Source organism: Lissotriton helveticus, chromosome 1_2, assembly GCF_964261635.1.
Source record: "Lissotriton helveticus chromosome 1_2, aLisHel1.1, whole genome shotgun sequence".
Lineage (NCBI taxonomy): Eukaryota > Metazoa > Chordata > Amphibia > Caudata > Salamandridae > Lissotriton > Lissotriton helveticus.
In genome coordinates, this window is record NC_136058.1 from 181,953,791 (window position 1) to 181,979,937 (window position 26,147).

The following is a 26,147-nucleotide window of genomic DNA, read 5'->3' on the forward strand; positions in this document are numbered from 1 at the left end:
CGGCTGTGCATGACCTCCACGTCCGTCTCGACCGTATAGTAGGCTCCCAGTCTCTCCTCCCGTTGCTGTCCAAAACAGAGTACCTAGGCAGGACGCATTCAGACCATAACCCTCTCTGTTTCCACCTCAGCTGGGAGGCGGATAGGCCTCTGGTGCCCACATGGCGATTACAGTCTGCAGCATTTGAAGATGCTGAATTTCGGTCATCTCTAGGCAAGGCCATCCTTTCCTACTTTGCAGAAAACGAGGGCACGGCGAGCGACTCAGGGGTGGAATGGGACGCCCACAAGGTGACCATCCGTTGGCACTGCATAGGTGCCACATGGAATATCCTTGCACAGGTGTCTAACTCGCTAACTCGCATAGAGTCCGAACTACTGCAACATGAAAGGGAGGGGGAGGGCACTGGTGAGCACGCACGTCGACTGAGGGAACACCGAAGCGAGCACGCAGTCCTGCTCGAACGACTGAGGTGCCACAGGGCAGACAGGGCTGGCCGCTTACTATCCTGGTTAATCCGAAAGACGGAGCGCACGTCCCCGATCGGCGCCATTCGTTCCATTGATGGGACAGTGGTGTACACACAGCACGAAATCCACCGGACGCTGACCGACCACTACCAGGAACTTTACAGGTCACGAGGTGCCGGCCAACCACACCTGCTGACGGGGTTTCTTGAGTCGGTCACTCTGCCTTCTGTCACGGAAAGTCAAAACGGGGAGCTCAGTGCACCACTGACACTGGAGGAAGTGGGGGACGCGATTCGAGTGCTAACGTCTGGGAAGACACCGGGACCGGATGGCCTGCCGGCTGAATATTATAAGGCAAGCAGCGGCATTCTGGCGCCTGAGCTCTTTCGAATGTACAGGGCATCAGTGGACGCTGGCCGGCTCCCGCCCACTCTGAGGGAAGCGTTTTTAGTGTTCCTGCCTAAGCCCGACAGAGACCCCATATCCTTAGGCTCCTACCGCCCGTTGGCGATGCTGAATACCGATTATAAGATATTTGCCAAGCTCCTAGCAGAGCAGCCGGCGCCAGTGGTCCCGCACTTAGTGCACCAGATCAGAATGGTTTTGTGCCAGCGAGGTCTACATCCCTGAACCTCAGGAGGTTCTTCCGGGTAGCAGCGGAAGCAACATCGGTCTGGCCCAGGGCGGGATGCCTGGTACTTGACCTAGAAAAGGCTTTTGACTGCCTGGAGTGGGGATACCTGCGGGCAGTGTTGGAGGCGTATGGGATAGATGACGACTTTCTGCAGATGGTGGGACTCCTGTACAATAACCCCGTGGTCCGCGTCCGACTGGGGCCGTATGTCTCGGAGGCAGTGGCAGTCGGCAGAGGCACCCGACAGGGTTGCCCCCTGTCACCGCTGCTTTTCGCGCTGGCCATGGAGCCCTTGGCTGCGGCTCTGAGACAGCATCTGACAGATGGCATTATGCTGGGCGACGGGGTTCATTAGGTGTCACTGTACGTGGATGACTTGCTGGTCTTCGTCCGAGACGTGAGCCACATGCCGGAGCAATTGGCCCTATTAATGAGCCGCTTCGCTGACCTCTCGGGGCTCTGAGTCAATGCAGGCAAGTCATGCCTTTATGCGTTTGGAAATGGGGTGCCGGACCCGGAATACAGTCTACATGGTACGAGAGTCTCCTGGCAAGCGGACACCTTCAAATATCTGGGGATCCAGATATACCGCCAGCAGGCGGATTTACTGGATGGGAACCTGGTTAGAGCGGTGACTGTGCTCAGGGCCCAAATAGGCTTCTGGTCCACACTCCCGCTCTCGCCCACAGGCAGAGTGGCCCTCGCTAAAATGGTGATGCTCCCTCGCCTCCTCTATTACTTCGCGAACCTACTGCTCTTTCTGCCCGCGTCCTTCTTCTCCACCCTCAACAAGACCCAACGCGATTTCATCTGGGGTGCATCCAGGCACCGCCTCGCACTCGGGAAGCTGTTTCTACCCACAGACAGGGGCGGGCTGGCCGCCCCCTGCTTTGAGCATTATTACTTGGCGGCACAGCTCCAATGGGTCGCCTGCTGGCTGGCAGACAAGGTACGGGAAGACACGGCCACGGCTGAACCAGCGTACACGCTAGAGCTGATCACTGCACTATTTCACCCACTAGCGACGCCGGCACGCCCCACTCCATTACTGCTGGCAGTGGCGTTCAAATGCTTCCGCAGGGCACTATACCTCCCGAGAAGGGTGCGCCCGTACGCGCCTGCGGTGCCCCTGGAGGGCTCGCCTGGGGGCGGGGGACACTCACACATTCCATGCTAGAGCGATGGCACGAGGTAGATGTCCAAACACTGGGCGACCTATACCAGGACGGAGCATTGATAGCCTCCTGGGGGGAGACCAGCGTCTCGTAGGGTTTCTCATGCATAGGTCCCTAACGGCACATATGGCAGCTAAATGGGGTGATGTGGCGGGAGAGCCACCGCAGCATCTGACGGTGCAGTACCTGCACGTTATGGGCAGGGGCAGGCACTTGGTCAAGTGGTTTGCCGCATCCCTGCGGACAAATACGGTGAATTGGCAGACAAAGAGTGGGAAAAGGTCCTAGGAGGCCCGGGGCGAATCCCCAGGAATATGAGGTTCCGCCAAATCCAAGTATACATAGTGCACAGAGCCTATCTCACCCCAGACCTAATAAACAAATATTTTCACAGAACGGATGCGTCTTGCCCCAGATGCGGAGAAGTGAACGCGGACCTCCTTCATGTCCTGTGGCGCTGTCCGGGCCTTGGCACCTACTCGAGGGACATTCACACATTACTTGCACGGGGCACCGGTCGGGTCATCCCCTGTGACTGGCCAGAGTACCAAAAAAAAAAAAAAAGAAAAACCAAAGGTGATGATGGACGGAGTGTTGACAATACAAACACTCCCCCCAGTCAACTGATCTGGGTTTAATCCATCACCGTTCTTTAGCTCACTCCGCCACCCCAGTTCAAACATGGCCATATGCAAATCAGTCTGACCCTGTGCCTCATGGGAACAGTCCAGCCCGAACTGCCAAGCCATGTCTTTCCTGGACCGGAATCAAGCTTCCCAGGACCGGTTTCTGGCATTACAGCCGTCTTCAGCCGGGCTTGCTTGACTCCAGTGGCAAAGTGAGCAAGGGACTCACGTCTGAGCATACCCTGTCAACTTAGGGCGAACAAAGAAAAACCAAAGGTGATGATGGACGGAGCGTTGACAATACAAACACTCACCCCCAGTCAACTGATCTGGGTTTAATCCATCAACGTTCTGTAGCTCACTCCGCCACCCCAGTTCAAACATGGCCATATGCAAATCAGTCTGACCGTGTGCCTCATAAGAACAGTCCAGCCCGAACTGCCAAGCCATGTCTTCCCTGGACCGGAATCAAGCTTCCCAGGACCAGTTTCTGGCATTACAGCCGTCTTCAGCCGGGCTTGCTTGACTCCAGTGGCAAAGTGAGCCAGGGACTCACGTCTGAGCATACCCTGCCAACTTAGGGCGAACAAAGAAAAACCAAAGGTGATGATGGACGGAGCGTTGACAATACAAACACTCACCCCCAGTCAACTGATCTGGGTTTAATCCATCACTGTTCTTTAGCTCACTCCGCCACCCCAGTTCAAACATGGCCATATGCAAATTAGTCTGACCCTGTGCCTCATGGGAACAGTCCAGCCCGAACTGCCAAGCCATGTCTTCCCTGGACCGGAATCAAGCTTCCCAGGACCGGTTTCTGGTATTACGGCCGTCTTCAGCCGGGCTTGCTTGACTCCAGTGGCAAAGTGAGCAAGGGACTCACGTCTGAGCATACCCTGCCAACTTAGGGCGAACAAAGAAAAACCAAAGGTGATGAAGGACGGAGCGTTGACAATACAAACACTCACCCCCAGTCAACTGATCTAAGTTTAATCCATCACCGTTCTTTAGCTCACTCCGCCACCCCAGTTCAAACATGGCCATATGCAAATCAGTCTGACCCTGTGCCTCATGGGAACAGTCCAGCCCGAACTGCCAAGCCATGTCTTCCCTGGACCGGAATTAAGCTTCCCAGGACCGGTTTCTGGCATTACAGCCGTCTTCAGCCGGGCTTGCTTGACTCCAGTGGCAAAGTGAGCAAGGGACTCACGTCGGAGCATACCCTGCCAACTTAGGGCGAACAAAGAAAAACCAAAGGTGATGATGGACGGAGCGTTGACAATACAAACACTCACCCCCAGTCAACAGATCTGGGTTTAGTCCATCACCGTTCTTTAGCTCACTCCGCCACCCCAGTTCAAACATGGCCATATGCAAATCAGTCTGACCCTGTGCCTCATGGAAACAGTCCAGCCTGAACTGCCAAGCCATGTCTTCCCTGGACCGGAATCAAGTTTACCAGGACCGGTTTCTGGCATTACAGCCGTCTTCAGCCGGGCTTGCTTGACTCCAGTGGCAAAGTGAGCAAGGGACTCACGTCTGAGCATACCCTGCCAACTTAGGGCGAACAAAGAAAAACCAAAGGTGATGATGGACGGAGCGTTGACAATACAAACACTTACCCCCAGTCAACTGATCTGGGTTTAATCCATCACCGTTCTTTAGCTCACTCCGCCACCCCCGTTCAAACATGGCCATATGCAAATCAGTCTGACCCTGTGCCTCATGGGAACAGTCCAGCCCGAACTGCCAAGCCATGTCTTCCCTGGACCGGAATCAAGCTTCCCAGGACCGGTTTCTGGCATTACAGCCGTCTTCAGTCGGGCTTGCTTGACTCCAGTGGCAAAGTGAGCAAGGGACTCACGTCTGAGCATACCCTGCCAACTTAGGGCAAACAAAGAAAAACCAAAGGTGATGATGGACGGAGCGTTGACAATACAAACACTCACCCCCAGTCAACTGATCTGGGTTTAATCCATCAACGTTCTTTAGCTCACTCCGCCACCCCAGTTCAAACATGGCCATATGCAAATCAGTCTGACCCTGTGCCTCATGGGAACAGTCCAGCCCGAACTGCCAAGCCATGTCTTCCCTGGACCGGAATCAAGCTTCCCAGGACCGGTTTCTGGCATTACAGCCGTCTTCAGCCGGGCTTGCTTGACTCCAGTGGCAAAGGGAGCAAGGGACTCACGTCTGAGCATACCCTGCCATCTTAGGGCGAACAAAGAAAAACCAAAGGTGATGATGGACGGAGCGTTGACAATACAAACACTCACCCCCAGTCAACTGATCTGGGTTTAATCCATCACCCTTCTTTAGCTCACTCCGCACCCCAGTTCAAACATGGCCATATGCAAATCAGTCTGACCCTGTGCCTCATGGGAACAGTCCAGCCCGAACTGCCAAGCCATGTCTTCCCTGGACCGGAATCAAGCTTCCCAGGACCGGTTTCTGGCATTACAGCCGTCTTCAGCCGGGCTTGCTTGACTCCAGTGGCAAAGTGAGCAAGGGACTCACGTCTGAGCATACCCTGCCAACTTAGGGCGAACAAAGAAAAACCAAAGGTGATGATGGACGTAGCGTTGACAATACAAACACTCACCCCCAGTCAACTGATCAGGGTTTAATCCATCACCGTTCTTTAGCTCACTCCGCCACCCCAGTTCAAACATGGCCATATGCAAATCAGTCTGACCCTGTGTCTCATGGGAACAGTCCAGCCCGAACTGCCAAGCCATGTCTTCCCTGGACCGGAATCAAGCTTCCCAGGACCGGTTTCTGGCATTACAGCCGTCTTCAGCCGGGCTTGCTTGACTCCAGTGGCAAAGTGAGCAAGGGACTCACGTCTGAGCATACCCTGCCAACTTAGGGCGAACAAAGAAAAACCAAAGGTGATGAAGGACAGAGCGTTGACAATACAAACACTCACCCCCAGTCAACTGATCTAAGTTTAATCCATCACCGTTCTTTAGCTCACTCCGCCACCCCAGTTCAAACATGGCCATATGCAAATCAGTCTGACCCTGTGCCTCATGGGAACAGTCCAGCCCGAACTGCCAAGCCATGTCTTCCCTGGACCGGAATTAAGCTTCCCAGGACCGGTTTCTGGCATTACAGCCGTCTTCAGCCGGGCTTGCTTGACTCCAGTGGCAAAGTGAGCAAGGGACTCACGTCGGAGCATACCCTGCCAACTTAGGGCGAACAAAGAAAAACCAAAGGTGATGATGGACGGAGCGTTGACAATACAAACACTCACCCCCAGTCAAAAGATCTGGGTTTAGTCCATCACCGTTCTTTAGCTCACTCCGCCACCCCAGTTCAAACATGGCCATATGCAAATCAGTCTGACCCTGTGCCTCATGGAAACAGTCCAGCCTGAACTGCCAAGCCATGTCTTCCCTGGACCGGAATCAAGTTTCCCAGGACCGGTTTCTGGCATTACAGCCGTCTTCAGCCGGGCTTGCTTGACTCCAGTGGCAAAGTGAGCAAGGGACTCACGTCTGAGCATACCCTGCCAACTTAGGGCGAACAAAGAAAAACCAAAGGTGATGATGGACGGAGCGTTGACAATACAAACACTTACCCCCAGTCAACTGATCTGGGTTTAATCCATCACCGTTCTTTAGCTCACTCCGCCACCCCCGTTCAAACATGGCCATATGCAAATCAGTCTGACCCTGTGCCTCATGGGAACAGTCCAGCCCGAACTGCCAAGCCATGTCTTCCCTGGACCGGAATCAAGCTTCCCAGGACCGGTTTCTGGCATTACAGCCGTCTTCAGTCGGGCTTGCTTGACTCCAGTGGCAAAGTGAGCAAGGGACTCACGTCTGAGCATACCCTGCCAACTTAGGGCAAACAAAGAAAAACCAAAGGTGATGATGGACGGAGCGTTGACAATACAAACACTCACCCCCAGTCAACTGATCTGGGTTTAATCCATCAACGTTCTTTAGCTCACTCCGCCACCCCAGTTCAAACATGGCCATATGCAAATCAGTCTGACCCTGTGCCTCATGGGAACAGTCCAGCCCGAACTGCCAAGCCATGTCTTCCCTGGACCGGAATCAAGCTTCCCAGGACCGGTTTCTGGCATTACAGCCGTCTTCAGCCGGGCTTGCTTGACTCCAGTGGCAAAGGGAGCAAGGGACTCACGTCTGAGCATACCCTGCCATCTTAGGGCGAACAAAGAAAAACCAAAGGTGATGATGGACGGAGCGTTGACAATACAAACACTCACCCCCAGTCAACTGATCTGGGTTTAATCCATCACCCTTCTTTAGCTCACTCCGCACCCCAGTTCAAACATGGCCATATGCAAATCAGTCTGACCCTGTGCCTCATGGGAACAGTCCAGCCCGAACTGCCAAGCCATGTCTTCCCTGGACCGGAATCAAGCTTCCCAGGACCGGTTTCTGGCATTACAGCCGTCTTCAGCCGGGCTTGCTTGACTCCAGTGGCAAAGTGAGCAAGGGACTCACGTCTGAGCATACCCTGCCAACTTAGGGCGAACAAAGAAAAACCAAAGGTGATGATGGACGTAGCGTTGATAATACAAACACTCACCCCCAGTCAACTGATCAGGGTTTAATCCATCACCGTTCTTTAGCTCACTCCGCCACCCCAGTTCAAACATGGCCATATGCAAATCAGTCTGACCCTGTGTCTCATGGGAACAGTCCAGCCCGAACTGCCAAGCCATGTCTTCCCTGGACCGGAATCAAGCTTCCCAGGACCGGTTTCTGGCATTACAGCCGTCTTCAGCCGGGCTTGCTTGACTCCAGTGGCAAAGTGAGCAAGGGACTCACGTCTGAGCATACCCTGCCAACTTAGGGCGAACAAAGAAAAACCAAAGGTGATGATGGACGGAGCGTTGACAATACAAACACTCACCCCCAGTCAACTGATCTGGTTTAATCCATCACCGTTCTTTAACTCACTCCGCCACCCCAGTTCAAACATGGCCATATGCAAATCAGTCTGACCCTGTGCCTCATGGGAACTGGCCCGAGTACCTCCTGCACCACTTCAAAAGGCCACCTAAAGACAAAGCGTCGTCCAGATTCCTCGATCTGGGGATGGTGACGGCGGTACGACTTCTCACCAGGCGATGGAAGGAGAGGGACTCGCCCAGCAACAGGGCGTGGGTTCTGTCGTTCTCGTCCTGGGCGCGTGCAGAGTGGACAGCCATTCGAAGGGAGGAGACCCTGGGTCTCCGTAAGGATCCCATGGCAGAGAGGTGGTAACACATGCTAAGCACTCTGCAGGAGGCGGGAGACGCTACAGCAGTGGGGATGGCGGGGCACTAGGCTGACACCGCAAGAGGCAGGGAAGGGGACGCAGTGGCCGCTGCATCGAAAGTTTGCTTTGGTGCATTAAGCGACGCAATGGCGGGGCGCGCCTGCTGCGGAACTGCACGAGTCAAATGAGCAGGGGCGGGGGTGGTCCCTGGGCTAGAGGGGCTGGGAATTGGGGCAAATGGTAATGTAATTTGGTGACCGTGTCGCAGTTAGCTGTTTTTGTTCTTGTTCTATTGCACATGATCACCATCTGGGGCTGGGATGATTAAATCAACCTGTCCCTTGCCCTGCAGAAGGGTGGAGCGAGCTAACTACTGCTTACCAACGAGAAGGCACACTTGGGCGCTTGTATCCTGCCCACGAACTATTAACATGTACTGGCATAGCGCTCTTGATGTATCGCACTGTTGATGTTTCGCCGCCTATGTAAACTGGAAGTAGTACTTCGACTGTGCAGATGTGCCTAATGTGTTTTTTGCATTTACAAATACCAATAAAAAGATTTAAAAAAAATAAAAATCATGGGTCCGGTTTCTAGCTAACAGCAGTCATCAGCATGGTGAGCAAAAAACGATGGATTTAGGCCCAGATCTCTGTACTGGGGTGAATGTATGACATTGTTCTGCATTCTGTCCATCAATTGTTGCTTTTGCATTTGTCAACCTGAGTAGGACGGGTATGCCCAGGCGTGGGTCCCCTGCTCTCCATGCCACTGGAGTCAAGCTATCCAGGCTGAAGAGGAGTGAAACCCCGAAACCGCTCCTAGGATGCTTGTTTCCAGTCCAGGGAGAACTTGGCATGGAAGTTCGGGCTGGACTGTTCCCATGAGGCACAGGGTTAAGACTGATTTGCATATGGCTGGGTTTAAACTGGAATGGCATGGTGAGCAAAAAAACGATGGATTTAAGCCCAGATCTCAGCTGGGTTGAATGTATGAAATTGTTCTGCGTTCTGTCCATCAATTGTTGTTTTTGCATTTGTCACCCCGAGTGGGACGGGAATGCCCAGACGTGGGTCCCCTGCTCTCCATGCCACTTGAGTCAAGTTATCCTGGCTGAAGAGGGGTGAAACCCCGAAACCGGTCCTAGGATGCTTTTTCCAGTCCAGGGAGAACCAAGCCTGACAATTCGGGCTGGACTGTTCCCATGAGGCACAGGGTCAAGACTGATTTTCATATGGCTGGGGTCAAACTGGAATGGCATGGTGAACGAAAAAACAATGGATTAAGTCCCAGATCTCTGTACTGGGGTGAATGTATGACATTAATCTGAATTCTGTCCATCAATTGTTATTTTTGCATGAGGAAAAAGCGCCCAGCATACTGCTCAAGAACTTACCTGCAGCCAGCTTGCTGTTGAGCAGAGATGTGTCTGAGAAGACACCTCCATCAACTGACAGTGGGAGAGGAGGTCAGTTAAGAGCTTCACTCTTTTCCTCCTGGTCCTCACCAGTGACCATCAGCATGGCACATCAGCCCTGTCATGGAAAAGCTTTAGGGGCCTCACATGGATCACCTTGTGAGGGCTCCTGCTAGTGCCTAGGTCAACTAAGTAGGTGACCTCAGCCTTTCCTTTCAAGGATAGGTTTGGAGCACTCCATATGCCCTGGTTGAAAATCCACCAGTGCAGCCTTTTGGTGATACCAGAGCTTCTGGAGCTCTTCATGGGCCTCAAGTTTTTTGGATGCTTTTTCCACATACTCAGCAATTCTTGAATGTACGCCTAGTACATAGTCCACCATGTCTTGCTTAGGTTCTTTGAGAGGTTTCTCCCAGCCTTCCCTCACAAGACTTATGGGTCTCCTTACAGGATGACTAAATGGAAGTTCTAAGGGACTAATGCTCATTCCCTTAAGTGGAACTTCTCTGTGGGCAAAAAGCAGTCACGGCAAAAGGACATCCCAGCTCCTTACGAGTTTTTTAGGGAGTCCCTTGATCATGAGTTTCATGGTTTTGTTGACTCTCTCAACTGAACCATCTGTTTGTGGGTGATATCGGGTAGTGAACTTATAAGTCGCACCACACTCATTCCACATTGCCTTTGGGTATGCAGACATGAAGGTACTACCACTATCTGATACGTCCTCTTCCTTATGAAAACCCACTCTTGTAAAAACACTTAAGAGGACTAGACAGGATCAGTGGCAGTCCTAAGTGGAATTGCTTCAGATACCCAGTGGCATGGTCCACTACCACTAGAATGAATCTGTTTCCTGATACAGTGGAAGGGTCGAGAAGACCAACCATGTTAATCCCTACCCTTTCAAAGGGGGCCTTTGGGTGGCAACCTGTCTTGCCACTGGCTTGACAAGTAACACAGGAGTTACAATACTACTTCACCTTCTAGGCCCTATCTGGACAGTAGAGGCGGGTGACTACCTACGCCATGTGTTTGCATAGACAAGATGCCAAGCTAAGGGGATGTTGTGTGCTAAGGTGAGTAAGAACTCTGGGCACTAGCTTTCTCCTAGTGACACCAAGTTTGGGGTCTCTGGCCTCAGTATATAGGAGTCTCTCCTCCCAATAGGTTCTGTAGGAGCCACGACATCTTCATTTTCCTGGTCAGCAGCTTGCGGTATCAGGCTCTCAAGAGTGGGACAGGTCCCCTGTCCCTGGCACAGCTCTTTCCTAGAGTGTCCCCCGGGGCTAGGAACTATGCCTGGTTAGGCCCAAGATCCTGAGGCTCAGTTCCCTCTTGGGCTGGTGGGTCTTCTCCCTGCAGAGAGGGGAACTGAGCTTGTGGGTATTCAGATGTTGGTTTCCCAGCCTGCTTACCTTTTCTCTTGAGGGATTGGGCCATTTTTCAGGGCTCCAATTCCTCTTTTTCACCCTGAGCTTTGCTCTGCATTTGGGTTTTTACGCACACCCATTTCAGGTATTCCCAGCATGGTTGCAAGGACTTAAGTTTTACCATAGCCCATGCTGAGAACACCAGATCATTCGCTAGCAGATATTCTACTTGAATTGTAGTGGACACGACCACCTTCTTTGGGCCAGTAACCACCCCCTCCCCAATTCTAAGGACATCACAGCCATGGGATGAACCTTAGTTTTGTTATCAGCACTGATGACTGGATAGGTTTCTTCAGTTAAATACTGCCTTGGAGATATCAGTTTCTCAGTCACCATAGTGATGCTTGTGCCCGTATCCCTCCGTGCTTCCAAATAACCCCATTAATATGTGACTGTTGTCTGTATTTCTCCAGATTACTGGGCCAAACAGCCGGAGCATCTACATTCACCCCACACTCTGAGATCAAAGTGGCTTCAGGGTGTTCTCTGACCTGGTCAGGGCACACGAAGGATCTCATCTAGAGACTCACCACCCCAGTGGTAACTAGGGGAGCACTAGAGTAAACCTTTTTGGCACAGGTAGAGTCTCCAGTCCGGTGTCCACTGGCTTTACAATTGAAACACCAAGACTTTTTGGGATCCCAGCTCTTACCCTGGGACCCACCCTTGTACTGTGAAGTGTCTCAGGGCACACCCTCATGAACAGGTTTTTGGGGGCCTTTAGAAGACTCTTTGTTTTTGTCTTTAGACTGTTCCACAATTTCCCGGGAGATGGAGTCGGGGGGTGGGGGGGGGTAGTTTTCCCTTTCTTTTGGACATCCTAGTCTTGACCCAATGGTCAGCCCTCTTTCCCAATTCTGGGGGCAGACTAAACCTAGGACCACCAAGTACTGATGCAATTTTTCAGACACAAATTTACTCAACTTATCCTTTTTCATAATTACATTTCAAAACCCATCATAGTCTTGTACCTGGCTCCCTTTCAATCAGCACGTAGTAATTTGGCTGAAGTCTACCCAGGACTGACTCGAGGTTTTGAGAGTCTCCCTGAAGAACAAGTTACTTACCTTCGGTAACGCTTTTTCTGGTAGATACTATATCTGCCTGTGGATTCCTCACCTTGTGAATATCCCCTTGCGTCAGCAACATTCGGAAATTCTTTTTGTAGCTTCGCGCCGACGTGGATCCGGACGTCACAGAGGCACGGCACCGCACGCGACCTCGCTGACGTCACCGGCGCCTATAACAGGCCCACGCCGGCGTGATGACATCAGTTCCGCCCTTTTTTCCGTGCCATCGAGGCGCACGGACGGACCGATGATAGTAGAAGTACACACAGTATACATAGTACAGAAACCAAGGTAACACACACAGTGTGAAGCAAATGCAATAACAACATTTGAAATGAACATTTCCATGACAATAAAATAACACATCATAGAAACTCTGGCATAGCAGAGTGGACAACGGGGAGGCGGGTGGGTCAGTGAGGAATCCACAGGCAGATATAGTATCTACCAGAAAAAGCGTTACCGAAGGTAAGTAACTTGTTCTTCTGATAGATACATCTGCCGTGTGGATTCCTCACCTTGTGAATAGAGTCCCACAGCAGTCCCCACTCCCGGAGGAGGGTGTCCACTCTGCTATACCAGGAAATCATGTAGGACAGAGCGCGCGAAGTGGCCGTCCCTCCTCACCTCGGTATCCAAGCAGTAGTGCTTCGCGAAAGTGTGGAGGGAGGCCCAAGTCGCGGCTCTGCAAATGTCCTCAACAGGAACACCTCTAGACAAAGCAGATGTTGCAGACTTTGCTCTAGTCGAATGTGCTCTAATACCCTCTGGAGGGTCCTTACCAGCCAAAGAGTAGCAGATCTTAATGCAGAGGACGATCCATCTCGACAGAGTCCTCTTATGGACCGCTCTTCCTTTCTTGCAGCCAGCAAAGCCAACGAAGAGCTGGTCGTCCACTCGACAGTCTTTTGTCCTGTCCAAGTAAAAAGACACCGCCCTCTTGGGGTCAAGACGGTGTAATCTCTCCTCCTCCTTGGAAGGGTGAGGGGGAGGATAAAAGGTAGGAAGGGTAATGGATTGACCAAGGTGGAAAGGAGTCACCACCTTAGGCAGAAAAGCAGCCCTGGTCCTAAGAACCATTCGTTCAGCATGAATGGTCAGGAATGGGGGCTTGGAACTAAGAGCTTGAAGCTCACTTACCCTCCTTGCCAAGGTGATTGCAACGAGAAAAACCGTTTTCAAAGTCAGAAACCTCATGGGACACTTGTGAAGAGGCTCAAAGGGAGCACCCATCAAAAATGTCAAAACTAGATTCAAATCCCACTGAGGCACAACAAAGGGTGTAGGAGGGAACCTATTAGTAAGGCCCTTCAAAAACCTTAAAACAATGGGAGACTTAAAAAGAGAAGGCTGGTCAGGCATACAGATAAATGCCGACAGCGCAGACAGATAACCCTTCACCGTGGCAACAGCAAGCCCCTGCTGGGCCAGGGAAAGGGCAAACTGGAGCACATCAGATAAATGGGACCTCAAAGGGTCTATAGACTTCTCCCTGCACCAAACAACAAATTTAGACCACCTATAAGAATAGATGGACTTAGTGGAGTCACGCCTGGCTGACAAAATGACATCCACCACATCGTGAGGGAGAGAAAAAGAAATCAGGTTGCCCCGCTCAATCTCCAGGCATGAAGGTGTAAGGTCTGGAGGTGGGGGTGTAGAACCTGCCCCTCCATCTGAGAGAGGAGATCTGCCCTGTGAGGGAGACGGAGCGGCGGGTGAGAGGAGAGGTGGAGAAGGTCTGAATACCACACCCTTCTTGGCCAATCCGGGGCGATCAATATGACTTGGGCCCGGTCTTGGCGAATCTTCCTCAGAACCCGAGGAATCAAGGGTATGGGAGGAAACACGTAAAGGAGCTGCGAGTCCCAACTCAACTGAAACGCATCTCCCAAGGCTCCTTGCATCGGATACTGGAGACTGCAGAATGACAGGCAGTGAGCATTCTCGTGAGTGGCGAACAGGTCCACCCGAGGTGTCCCCCATATCTGAAAGATGTCGTGAACCACCTCCGGGTGAAGCCTCCACTCGTGATCGGCAGAGAACTGCCGACTGAGACTGTCTGCACGAACGTTCAGAACCCCGGCCAGATGATTTGCCATCAGACAAATCTGATGGTCCTGAACCCAGGACCAGAGACGCAGAGCCTCTCTGCAGAGACACTGCGACCCCACTCCTCCCTGCTTGTTGATGTACCACATCGCGGTCGTGTTGTCCGTCAGGATCTGGACTGACTTACCGCGAAGGGAAGGGAGGAAGGCCTTGAGCGCCAAACGTATCGCCCGCAATTCTAGAAGGTTGATGTGAAGCAACCTTTCCTCTGGAGACCAAAGACCCTTGACCTCCAGGTCTCCCAGATGAGCACCCCACCCGAGAGTGGATGCATCCGTTATCACTGTGGCCATCGATGGAGGAAGTTGAAAAGGCTTTCCTTGTGACAGATTGCCTTCCACGCTCCACCAAGACAGATCCGCTGCAGCTTCTCTGGAGATCCTCACTGACTCCCCGAGATCTCCGTTGTGCTGATACCACTGCCTGCGGAGGCACCACTGGAGTGCCCTCATGTGCCAGCGTGCATGGTTGACCAACAGAATGCATGAAGCCATCAGACCGAGTAGGCGAAGGACCTTCAGGACTGGAACGACCGCTCCATTGTAAAATAAAGGAATCATCTCCCGTATGTCGCGAACTCTTTGAGGGGGAGGGAATGCACGACATACGGTTGTGTCCAGTACCGCACCTATGAACAGGTTGCGCTGTGAGGGCACCAGGTGAGACTTGGGTACATTTATCGAAAAACCCAACCTGTGCAACAACTGAGTTGTCTCTTGCAGATGATGGAGCACCTTCTCTGGCGACTCCGCTTTGATCAGCCAGTCGTCTAGATACGGAAATACATGAATCCCCGTTCTCCTGAGATGAGCTGCCACCACTGCCATCACCTTGGTGAAGACTCGAGGTGCAGTAGTAAGGCCAAACGGAAGGACCACAAACTGGTAATGCTGTGACCCAACCGTGAAACGGAGATACTTTCTGTGAGACTTCAAGATGGGAATATGAAAATACGCATCTTGCAAGTCGATCGACACCATCCAGTCCTCTTCCAACAGCGCCTGAAGAACCTGTGCAAGAGTGAGCATTTTGAACTTTTCCTGCTTCAGGTAAAGGTTCAAAATCCTGAGGTCCAGGATTGGCCGAAGTCTGCCATCTTTCTTGGGGATCAGGAAATACCGGGAGTAGCACCCCTGACCCCTTTCCTGCTCTGGAACCACCTCTATTGCACCCTTTCGAAATAATGCCAGGACTTCTTCCTGCAAGAGAAGCAGGTGGTCTTCCGAACAATAACCCTGGCAAGGAGGGTAATTGGGAGGGAATTCCTGGAAAGGAAGAGCATACCCATTCTCTACAAGATTGAGAACCCAAAGATCCGATGTTATAAATTCCCAATCTTGTAGAAAATGAGTAAGCCGACCCCCTACTGGGCCCACATGATCCGGAATGGCGGATCTAGGGCTGCTTTGCTGCGTTGGCCGGGGGTTGGGAAGGAGAGGAGGAGGAGGAGGAGGAGGAAGCTTGACGACCTCTAGGACGGGGTCTTTGTCTGCCTCTGTACGACTTGTACAGCGTGTTCTGCTGCTGCTGAGGCTGCTGCTGCTGGAATGATCTGTAAGATCGAAAGGAAGATCGGCCAAATCCTCTGAAGCGTCTTCCGGTAGTACCCCTGGATTGAAGGCCTAAAGATTTTGCAGTGGCCCTACTGTCCTTAAAACGCTCCAAGGCAGTATCAGCTTTTTTTCCAAACAGACCTGAACCATCAAAGGGTAAGTCCATTAAAGCAGACTGGACATCAGCAGAAAACTCTGAAGATTTGAGCCAAGCAGCTCTCCTAGTAGCCACAGAGGAACCCATGACTCTTGCCACCGAGTCTGCAGTGTCCAAACCACTCTGGATGACCTGTCTCGCAGCTGCTTGGGTGTCCGAGATTACTTCTTGAAAATCCTTCCTGTCATCCTCAGGAACCTTTGGAATAAGTTGTTTGACAGAGTCCATCAAAGCATGGATATATCTCCCCATCAAACACGTAGCATTGGTTGATTTCAATGCCATGCTGGCTGATGAAAAAACCTTTTTTGCATTTTGGTCCTGTGTCCTGGATTCCTTGTCTCCAGGAACCTGTGGAAATGCCCCAGCAGATTTTTTAGAACAGGCAGCCTGCACTACCAAACTCTCAGGAAGAGGATGCGTTGTTAAAAATGCAGGATCATCCGGTGCAGCTCTATACCTTCTCGCCACCGTTCTAGAAACCGCTGGAGCAGACAAGGGTTTCTTCCAGACCTCAGACAGGTTCAGACAACGCCTCGTTGAATGGTAACATAGGCTCGATCACAGATGAGGGAGAATGAAGTACCTCAGTTAAAATATTGGGTTTATAATCAGCTGTAGGCAGAGTTATGTTTAGTAAACTCGCTGCCTTCTTAATCATAGTGTGGTAAGGCACCACATCCTTAGATGGAGCATTCGATACAGAAGCCAACTCCCATTCAGGTGACAGTTCAAGACCACTGGCTTCACATAAGTCATCAAAGGGATCCTCAGAATCCTGTAATTCTCCTTCCTCAGTATCAGAATACCCATATTTCTCCTCTTCCAAAAGTCTCTGGGCCTTTCTCCGAGACCTTTCTTTCACAATCGAAGTCAAAGGATTCGGAATCGACTCCGACGGGGTCGCTGCCGGCGTCGAACCCGACGTCGGACGAGGCTTCTCGACACGAGGTCGGACAGAATCTTGCCTCGGAGTCACGGGTATCGGCGTCGATGGGATCGGCGTCGATGGAGCCGGCGTCGTGCGCTTTGGCGTCGACGACACCGGTGGTGTCGGAAAATGCCAATGCGGCGGTAGGGCCGGCATAAAGGGCATGAAGGGTGCAGGGGCATAAGCCTGCGGAACCCCTAGGTTAAAGGCCATAGGACCCGTGGGACCAACAGGTGCACCAGACGGCAACATTGCCCTTGAATATACACCATACATGGCGTTCAGGAACTGGGAAGGATCCTGACCTGGAGTCGGAAACTCAGGATACGGACCTCTCGGTTGTTCCCGGGGAGGCGGAGTCGATACGACGTCGACCTCTTCTTCGGGTGCCGGAACCGGAGTCGATGAACCATCGGGTGCCGGAACTTCGGCTCCACCAGCCCCCTGCTCCTCACCTTCATCCTCCTGACCAGAAGGATTGGATGGAATCGGAGAATGGACCTGTTCCTGAGGTTCGGGTGAAACCGGATGCACAGTCTCTTCATGTTCCGACTCCGAAACCTCCACTTCTTTACTCACAAGCTTGATCTGGGACTTCGGTTTTGAGCTAGAGTCCTTCCCAGAGTGATGACGTGACTCATGGGACTTCCTTCTGTGTTTCTTCTTCGAGGACTTCGAAGCATGAGCTGACGATGACTCCGAGTGTGACCTCGAACGAGACCTCGACCTCGATCGGCGAGATCGAGATTTTGATGACTTCTTAGCTTTTTTGCTTTTGAGTTTCGCCATAAGGAGCTTTGTCTCCCTCTCTCTTAAGGCTTTTGGAGTCATCTTTTTGCAGCAGGAACAGTCCTCGACATCATGGTCGGAGCTCAAACACCATACACAACATTCGTGGGGGTCGGTGATTGACATGGTCTTGCCACATTCACCGCAGGCTTTAAATCCCGTCTTCTTCGCCGACATCTCGAAGAGAATGAAGAAAGACACAAATACGAAGAAATAGTAACAAAGTTACTGTAAGCTACTACACGATCCCTGAAAACCGTTAGCGTCGACGACGCGGAAAAAAGGGAACTGATGTCATCACGCCGGCGTGGGCCTGTTATAGGCGCCGGTGACGTCAGCGAGGTCGCGTGCGGTGCCGTGCCTCTGTGACGTCCGGATCCACGTCGGCGCGAAGCTACAAAAAGAATTTCCGAATGTTGCTGACGCAAGGGGATATTCACAAGGTGAGGAATCCACACGGCAGATGTATCTATCAGAATTTAATCCTGTAATCCTCATTTGTGAGTCCAAACACATCAATCAGGGTATCCTTCATGGGGTCATAGAACTTAGCATCTGCTTCATTTAATGTCAGGAGTCTATCACTGCATCTGCCTGAGAACAGCTCCCATAGTAGAGTGCCCCAATACTTTTAGCTAAGCCTTCTCATTCTACAAGCTCTCTCAAAGGCTGTGACTAGCGCCGGGACGCCTCTTCTTGAAGCATCTGTTGCGCTATATAAATGTTCCAAATAAAAAATAAAAAATAAACGTTGTGATATCATAACCTTCAACGTATTTTAGGACAATACCTTTTGGGATTTTCGAGTCAAAGCTTTTATCTCTACTTCTATTTATTAGTATGCTGCTACCATTGATGGGTTCTAAACCCATATCAGCCCTTTCTCTAGACAGGATTTTGGCTTCCAAGGCAGCTCTCCTGGCTTGTTTCTCAAAAATAATACCATTCTCTCTGAGGTCTCCACTGGACCCCGAGTTGCATGACCTACCCTGAGTAGAGGAAGGCACTCTGGGCACAGCTTCAAATTGATGTGTAATGATGTGTGATATCTTCTCTTTCTAGGAGAGGAGGATTAAGCCGCTGCAAAACTGGGCCCAGTAACAAAACCAGCCCCCAACCTTTCATCCTCCCGGGGAAACGCCTGATGCCTAGCATGGCCAGTCCAGCCCGGACCCTGTTCCAGTGTTCCTAATTGTAGCATCAATAAGATGGTGGAATTTTCTTAGAGTGGAGCACATCAGGCAGCTCACCTTAGGGGTGTGTTTGACCTGGGTGTGCTCCACGCCTCCTTGCATAACTTAATTCCCACCTGTCCTGGAGCCACATGTGCCTGAGGGCAGGGGGTGGCATCTCCCTTGGTCAGGGCAGGTGCAGGGGTGAAAAGGTGCTAGTCGTGTTGGTAGCCTCTAGTGCTACACGGTTTAGTCCAAAGTACCTGTCATAATGAGACTGCAAGTCTGGCAGAATCCAGAGGGGGTTCAGTTGGTGAGGGTCTTGGGAACAAGGGGGCACAGTGAGTTTGTATGAATCCACACCGTTGGGCTAGGGTGCAAAGGTGTTTGGCCGGCTGGCCACTTGCGTAGGAGGCTCTCACACTTCTCAGTCTTCATTCTCGATGTGAGCCTCGTCGTTCCTGACAGCCCTCATTGGGCAGGTCGGTGCTGGCGCGCCTGTGGTGTCCAGTCTGGACACTCAACAAGCCTTGTTTGTGGCAAATGCTCCGGTATTCAGGGTATTGGTGCAGGGGAGCTCCTGGAGGGTCTAACATCTCGAAACTCACTGGAGAGATGGGGCTGACCTCTTGGAACCACTATGACCTCCTCCTGGCAAGATGCTCCCTCTGAGGGCTCGATGGCCAGCAAAACCAAGTACCGTACACGTGCGGTCTGTGCCTGCAGATGTAGGGGGATGGCTTCTTCACCTCAAGGAAGATGCTAAGTGATTGTTGAAGCAATGAACAGACCTCCAAGAGTTTGGGAAGGATTTTGAACTTCTGGACGAGTGGTCAGGCAATTGTTGAGGTTACCAGCAGGCATGCAGGGTTTGGCACCAATTTCGGAGCAGGTCCTCTATTCTTGTGGAGTCAGCTCTTCTTTGTCCTTCATTGGTCCCCAGGCAGACAAATCTGAAGCTCTGGTGTCAGGGGCACCCCTAAATACTGAATTTAGGGGAGTGTAGTGTAGTAGCCAATGGGGTAACTACACCCCACTATATGACCACTTCCTGGGAGGAGTGCGCATAATTGTTACCCAGAGTTCCTAGTTTCACCAAAAACAAGATGGTGAAACTTCAGGCGGCCCATCTTAGGGGTATGCCTAGCCTGTACGTGCAACACGCCTTCTGACGATCTAATTTCCCACAGGCTTCTGTGCCAAATGGGCCTAAGGGCAGAGAGTGGCATTGCCCAGGTCTGGGGAGAAACCAAGGTCGCATTTCAAAATCGGTAGAGGCTTTTAGGCCTCTGACCTTGAGACACTAATTTGCTAGCCATCCTGCTGAAGGAGGAGTGATCACCTTCTGCCAGACGAGCATTGTTACTGGCCTCAGAGAGCAGGGTACATTTACCTGCGACTTAAAGGGGTGCTAAAGTTCCTGCCAATTGAGTTACAATAAGACATTTACCTTGTTTTAAGGGAAAGAACACTGGCAGCCTGATTAACAGGGACCCACTACATTTTCTGTCAAAAAGCATCAGTACTAGGGCAAATTGTGTAGGTGACCATATCAAATAGGCCCTTTTCTACAACGTGTGCATGCAGGCATGACATGACGCGGCCAACAATTTGTTTAATTTTTTATTTACTGTCTGTGATGGAGTGACACCATTTGGAGAGCTCAAGTAAAAAGAAAAAAAACATGTGCTAAAGCTTATTTTTAAAACAGATGGTCTGCAGCAAATGGGAGATTCTCAGCCCAGCAAAATCAGAAAACAAAATATTTGCTTTGGAAACTACCAGGACAGGATGGGTGGGAGTGAAACTGAGAAGCTGGTGAATGAGAAGTCCACGTGGGAACGAAACAGAGGAACTTGAGCCAGAGGAAGTACATTTTTTTTAAAGGATGGGATGGGGTGAAGCCATAGAGAAGGTGGTGTCTTGGTGAAAGTGGAGGAGGAAGTACCATGGAGTATGCTGGGTTGGGCGCTATTTAGGGAGTGGGAGTATCAAACAGGGGAGAGAACAGCACTCATGTATTGCTTAAAGAGAAATAAATAAATTAGTTTGTTGAATGTGAGCTGTAGAAGGATGCAACTCATCTAATGAAAAGAATGTTAAAGAAGATAGACTTCAGGGGAAGGGCATATTCAACAAATTGAATTAAAGCCATGAAATAAGAAGCAAGCAAATGAGTGACAAGAAATGTAACCAACATTAAGCAATAGGCTGTTCAGAACCCACTTTAAGTTTTAGTGTGGTCCGCAAGAGGTCCTTTGTAAACAACCAGCCAAAACCGATCTGTGGATGACCGTTAAAAATGAGGACAGCATGCTGCAATGTGTTAAAGCACTGGTTACACAATAATTTTGCAAGCAGGATATTTCCAGAAAACCCTTCTTTGCAAGAAGTGACAAGTCAACATTTAAAAAGCAGAAAAGAAAATATAATCAGAAAGGGAGGCACTGGTTAAAAAGAGCCTAGTTTTTCAGGAGGGAGCGTTCTCAAATAATGGTCTTGTTTGTTGAAGCACTCCGGATAATGCTGGAACTCACCAAAACATAGACTTTATGTTTACATACATTTTGAAACCTCCTCTAATTTTGCCTCGCGTAGGTAATCAACACCCTTTCTGTCAACAGATTTTCTGGGAATCAGAACATAGGAGCAATTTCTTCTCAAATAGATATCGCATTAAAAAAATGACCAGTGCATTAAGAAGAGCTCTTTAATGCTCAACCAGCCCCACCCCTCTAAAAAAAGAAACCTGATTAACTGACTGAAAGGGAGCTAACAAAGCTTTCTCAAAATTACTCACAGTTCTCATTAGTATTCTGCTTTCATTTTGTTTCTTTTGCTGGAAGCTGCGGAGCAAACTCTATGGAATTGCTATGTATATTCCGTCTCTATACATAACACATCAAGAATGATCTGTGATTGTCTGATCATCTTGTCTGTATCCATGTTTTTTAACGATTGGCTTCATGTAAATATTATGATGAATATGAGATAGTCCTGTTGTCCATGTATGTTTAAAGCATTGCTTTACCCAAACTGGAAGCATGAGGTTAGTGGATGAACCAAAGGAGTACAAATGTCCTGCTTTTTTGTACAAGCACCTAAATTAAAAAGCGTCGTTTCGCAGCATCCTCACACATTGTTCTGGCAAAACGTTGACTTATTTTATGTTGTATTATCAGAGAACCACACTTCATCTGGAGCACAATGGCCCTGTCATTGGCTGCCATTTTGCAAAACAATGTAATATATGCCTTTAGTTCAAATGATTGAATTAAGCTTAATACAGACTACATATTTGAGAATGCACTAGGTTGTTAAATGATGGGGCATTTGTGTCTTGGACCACACGGAGTAAACAGGTATCAATATTTTTGTGTCAAGTGAGAAATTCAGATTTCCTGTCAACCACACCACACCAAACTATTAAAAAGAAGGGTTTCTCTTCTCAAGCCACATGTAAATAGAAAAACTGAAGAAAAAAATAAAATCTCTTCTCACACATCGGTAAATAGCAAAACTAAAAAAACGTATAGGCAATTGTTAGAGACATACCTCACAAACAAGTCCGGATGAGCAAAAAAGTCTGCATACATTTCCAAAAGTGATCTTTTTTCAAGAATAAAGGTGGGAAGAACTACCTAGAAATGTAAATACACTTTATTATTAGTTTGATACGATCTCAAGACAAACATTTCTGTTACAACACTCCTCTCTCAAGGTATTCGTAATGAAGAGTAACTGAAGATACGTACATTCATGCACTACTCAAAAGAGACCAAGAGCTTGAAACTCAAATGCAGGGCTGCTGCACGATAGATTATCCTTGTAAAATTATTTATAATATGCTTTCAAGTTCATAAACATTCAGGTGGGTGAGGTATGACAAAGAGCACCAGGCACCCAAGAGGATGGAAGCTTACGAAACAAACATCACATTAAATATTTATGAAATTTCATAGGAAGAAGGCAATAAACGCAATAAAGAATTGCACACACATTTTAGAAATATAAGCTAGTAAGTTCCATTGATCTAAAGTGTCTTGCAAGGATGGTGCTACATTTAAAAACTAGAACCAAGAAGCACCAGTTTACAGCACACCACAGGCTAGTCTATTAACAGTACCATTATCCGCAATGTAAAAGCATGACCCACTGCAAGAAGAAAACCGCATGAACGCGAGTCTCCAGCAGGCTGCAATGCCATGTCAATATGGAGTATCCTGCATCATTTACAAAGGAGAACATTATGCTGCAAATGTGATGAATTATTTCTTCAGAATTCCTTAAACATTGCAGTGAAACCTCGATGTTACTAAGTGCTGAAAAGGGGTTAAGACTGGGATACATACAGGGGCCATGAGACAGCTAAATGCATAAACACATTAGTTCATTCCAAGATAAATAAATACAAATTGTATTTACAGTGTCTCTTATATATGCACCAGATATAGAGGTGAAGTAAGTTTAAGATTTAGTTTAACAAAAGGACGGCATGGGACTGGGACAGTGAACAAATAGGATGAGATTTGGGTTTTCTAACATGAAAACTGATGCGGCGAGAAAACCGTGAATGCTAATGCACCAAGAACAATAATATTTGCTAGAAAAAATACCTTAGGTGTTTTCCTAACAGAAGGACAGATGCTGTAACTGTAAAATCTGAAAGGTATTGAGTATAGTTGCAGTTCTAGGAGAAGACTGGGATGGAGCCCGTTTAAGTTAAATATATTCATAGACTTCAAAGGGTCTTGGAAGTCTCAAAATCCTCTTCCTCAAATTCACAACATCAACACTATGGAAAAAATCTTTCTCTGGAACAGCCACTGTACCATAGATCTCTTCACCTCCTGACCTTGGAAAATTGATTTAGCTCTGAATCTCACTTTTTCAGACAACTCCTAGACTAAGTATACAAAGTGCATCCCTGGACTCCAGAGCAAGTGTGTATTTGTTAAGTTAGGTTTCAAAAGTGTATAACCCTCTTCCCTTGGCGTACGTCAGAGCACTTTACAATGCATGCAAAGCACCATCATACAGACTGTTCTTGGTGCACTATATAAATGATTAAATAAATAAAACTAAAATGACCAAACTTTGTAGCTCTCAGGAAATGTTAAACTTGTTTGCATTGAATCACTGAGGAGTTTCAAATGTTGGGGAAATATGGTTAGACCCTTGTGAATCTAGCTTCTAGTGGCAGAGATGTAACGAAGAAACTGCACTGAGGGTGTTCATGTTCATGATCAATTGAGAAGAAGTGCGAAGTACTGTCTTAAGAAGGCTCAAGGTGAAAGCAGGTAATTTGATAAAAAACTGGGTAGGCTTCTGAAATAATCAATGCCAAGGGAAACCAGATTGGACAGATAACAATAGAGAACTGCCATTAGAAGGGGTGTTAACAATATAAACTGCGAAAGCACTCACTACTTGACCTATATCTTATTTAACAATGGCTACTAAAGCTCACTGGGCTGCCCTTTGCTGTGTGAATACAATAGATACAATAGTGTTTTATTCATTTACATTCTTACTTACTACATTCATTTTTCCAAAAGATAAACAGATTTTTTTTAGATATAAAAGACATTTCTTTTGTGCTGTATGTACAATAAATTGTATATGTAATTCAACATTTTATATTAACATACATCATAAACATGATTTATACACCTTCCCATACTATGATCAACCTCTCATCACAATAACCTCACATCCCATCACAGCCTTACATGCCGTACTCACACATTCACATCTCACGTGCATCCCAAACCCAGCTTCAAAAAGCATACACAACTTAAATCATGGGGAGCACCCTTCATTTAGAGTCCATGATTATCTTCCAGCAGGGGATCCATTAGGTCGACATAAGTTTCGGTGAGTAAAGACTATTTGCATCCACCTTCTTCAGGACCTTTCCTTATGGATTTAATTTAAAACGGAGGGTAATGGAGAAACCAGAGAAATCAAGCGGTTTTCATGTTCACAAATGGGGGCTAAAATATTTGTAATGAAAATCCTTGCCGCCAAAGTAGAAATACGCTGTCCCGGTGATGGCTCTGAGACTATCTGTAACTGCAACTTTTTGACTGGTAAGTAGGGCCTAGTGTTATAAATCATAAGAGGTAAATAATTCCAAGAGCTATGTCACATGCGACCATGGCGGAGTCTTTACTGCTTTCAGTGTCTGCTAGTGGGTTTAAAAAAAAAAAAAACCTTGGGTTTCTGCTACTTTGTGTAGACGCAGTATCTCGATATTAATGCTTTAGCCTCCCGCCGAAGTCTCAGACTGTCCCTGCCCTGTTTCAAACGGACATCTGCACAAAGTAGCAGAAAACAAAGTTTTTTTTTATACCTTTCTGACTTTTTCAGTATTTCAATATGCCTACTCATTTCAAATTCAAGACAGACCTGGTAGCGACCACCTTCCGCAAGAGGTATTATTCTCTCTAAACTTAACCACCCCAAAACACATCGTTGAGACAATGCACAAAACTTACACCATAAATTACAAACAAATCAAGATCACTCCAGACATTCTTCTTTAACTGCCCGCAATCATAGGGGTATACTCCAGAATTTAAGTGGTGCAGATGTTGATGCGGTTCTTATGTGGGAGACCCTCATAGAAACACTCTGGGTGGCATATGCAAAAGCAAACAAACCAAAGCTCGCCTAGAAAACCTTCAAGGAGGGTAAGGATACAACACAAGATCCAAGACTCCGGCAGCTCAAAATCACAATAAACTAAGTACTGAGAACTCTGATGAAAAGACTGGGCGATTTGTTTGTCTGCACAGCCTTAAGACAATCCAAAACTCGGGGTTAACCGTTTACTTGGCACTCTCCCACTACCGCAGGGTACAATTGGCTTGCTCACCGACGAGCACATCACTGACACAGTACACGATCAGTCATGGGGCCACTTAATGTTTACACTGTGTGCACCTGGAACGTGAGGGGCATGGGCTCTGTCCATAAAAGACATAGAATACTGGCACAACTCAACCGAAGAGGGATCATGATAGCTTGCCTCCAAGAGAGACACTTGAACACTGCTGAGGCCTCGAAACTGTCCAAGAAATGGAAGGGCCAACTCTTCGCCACGTCCTACTCTGCATTTTCGAGGGGGGCGGCTGTCTGGCTCCGCAACTCTGTGCCTTTTCAACTTATGGAGCAGAGAATTGATAAGGAAGGGAGATATGTCTTTGTGAGGGGTATGCTGGATGGGACTGCTGTTGTACTCGGATGTGTCTATGCACCTAACTCAGGGCAATCAGACTTTCTAACCAGTCTTAATGATGTGTTAGTGGATTGGGCGGGATATCACTGGATTGTTGGGGGGGATTTTAACGCTGTGCTAGATGTTA

At 49.0% G+C, this 26,147-nt stretch overlaps 1 protein-coding gene across 11 annotated transcripts in view; it reads right to left on the reverse strand.

The window, feature by feature from the left end:
* Positions 1 to 26,147, reverse strand: part of OSBPL9 (oxysterol binding protein like 9) — a 1,511,872-nt gene that overhangs the window by 423,987 nt on the left and 1,061,738 nt on the right. For all 11 annotated transcript variants that reach the window (XM_078670721.1, XM_078670755.1, XM_078670745.1 and 8 more), the window contains one exon: positions 22,333 to 22,418. In XM_078670721.1, the coding sequence (XP_078526847.1) occupies positions 22,333 to 22,418 (86 nt within the window). The remainder of the gene's footprint in view (positions 1 to 22,332; positions 22,419 to 26,147) is intronic.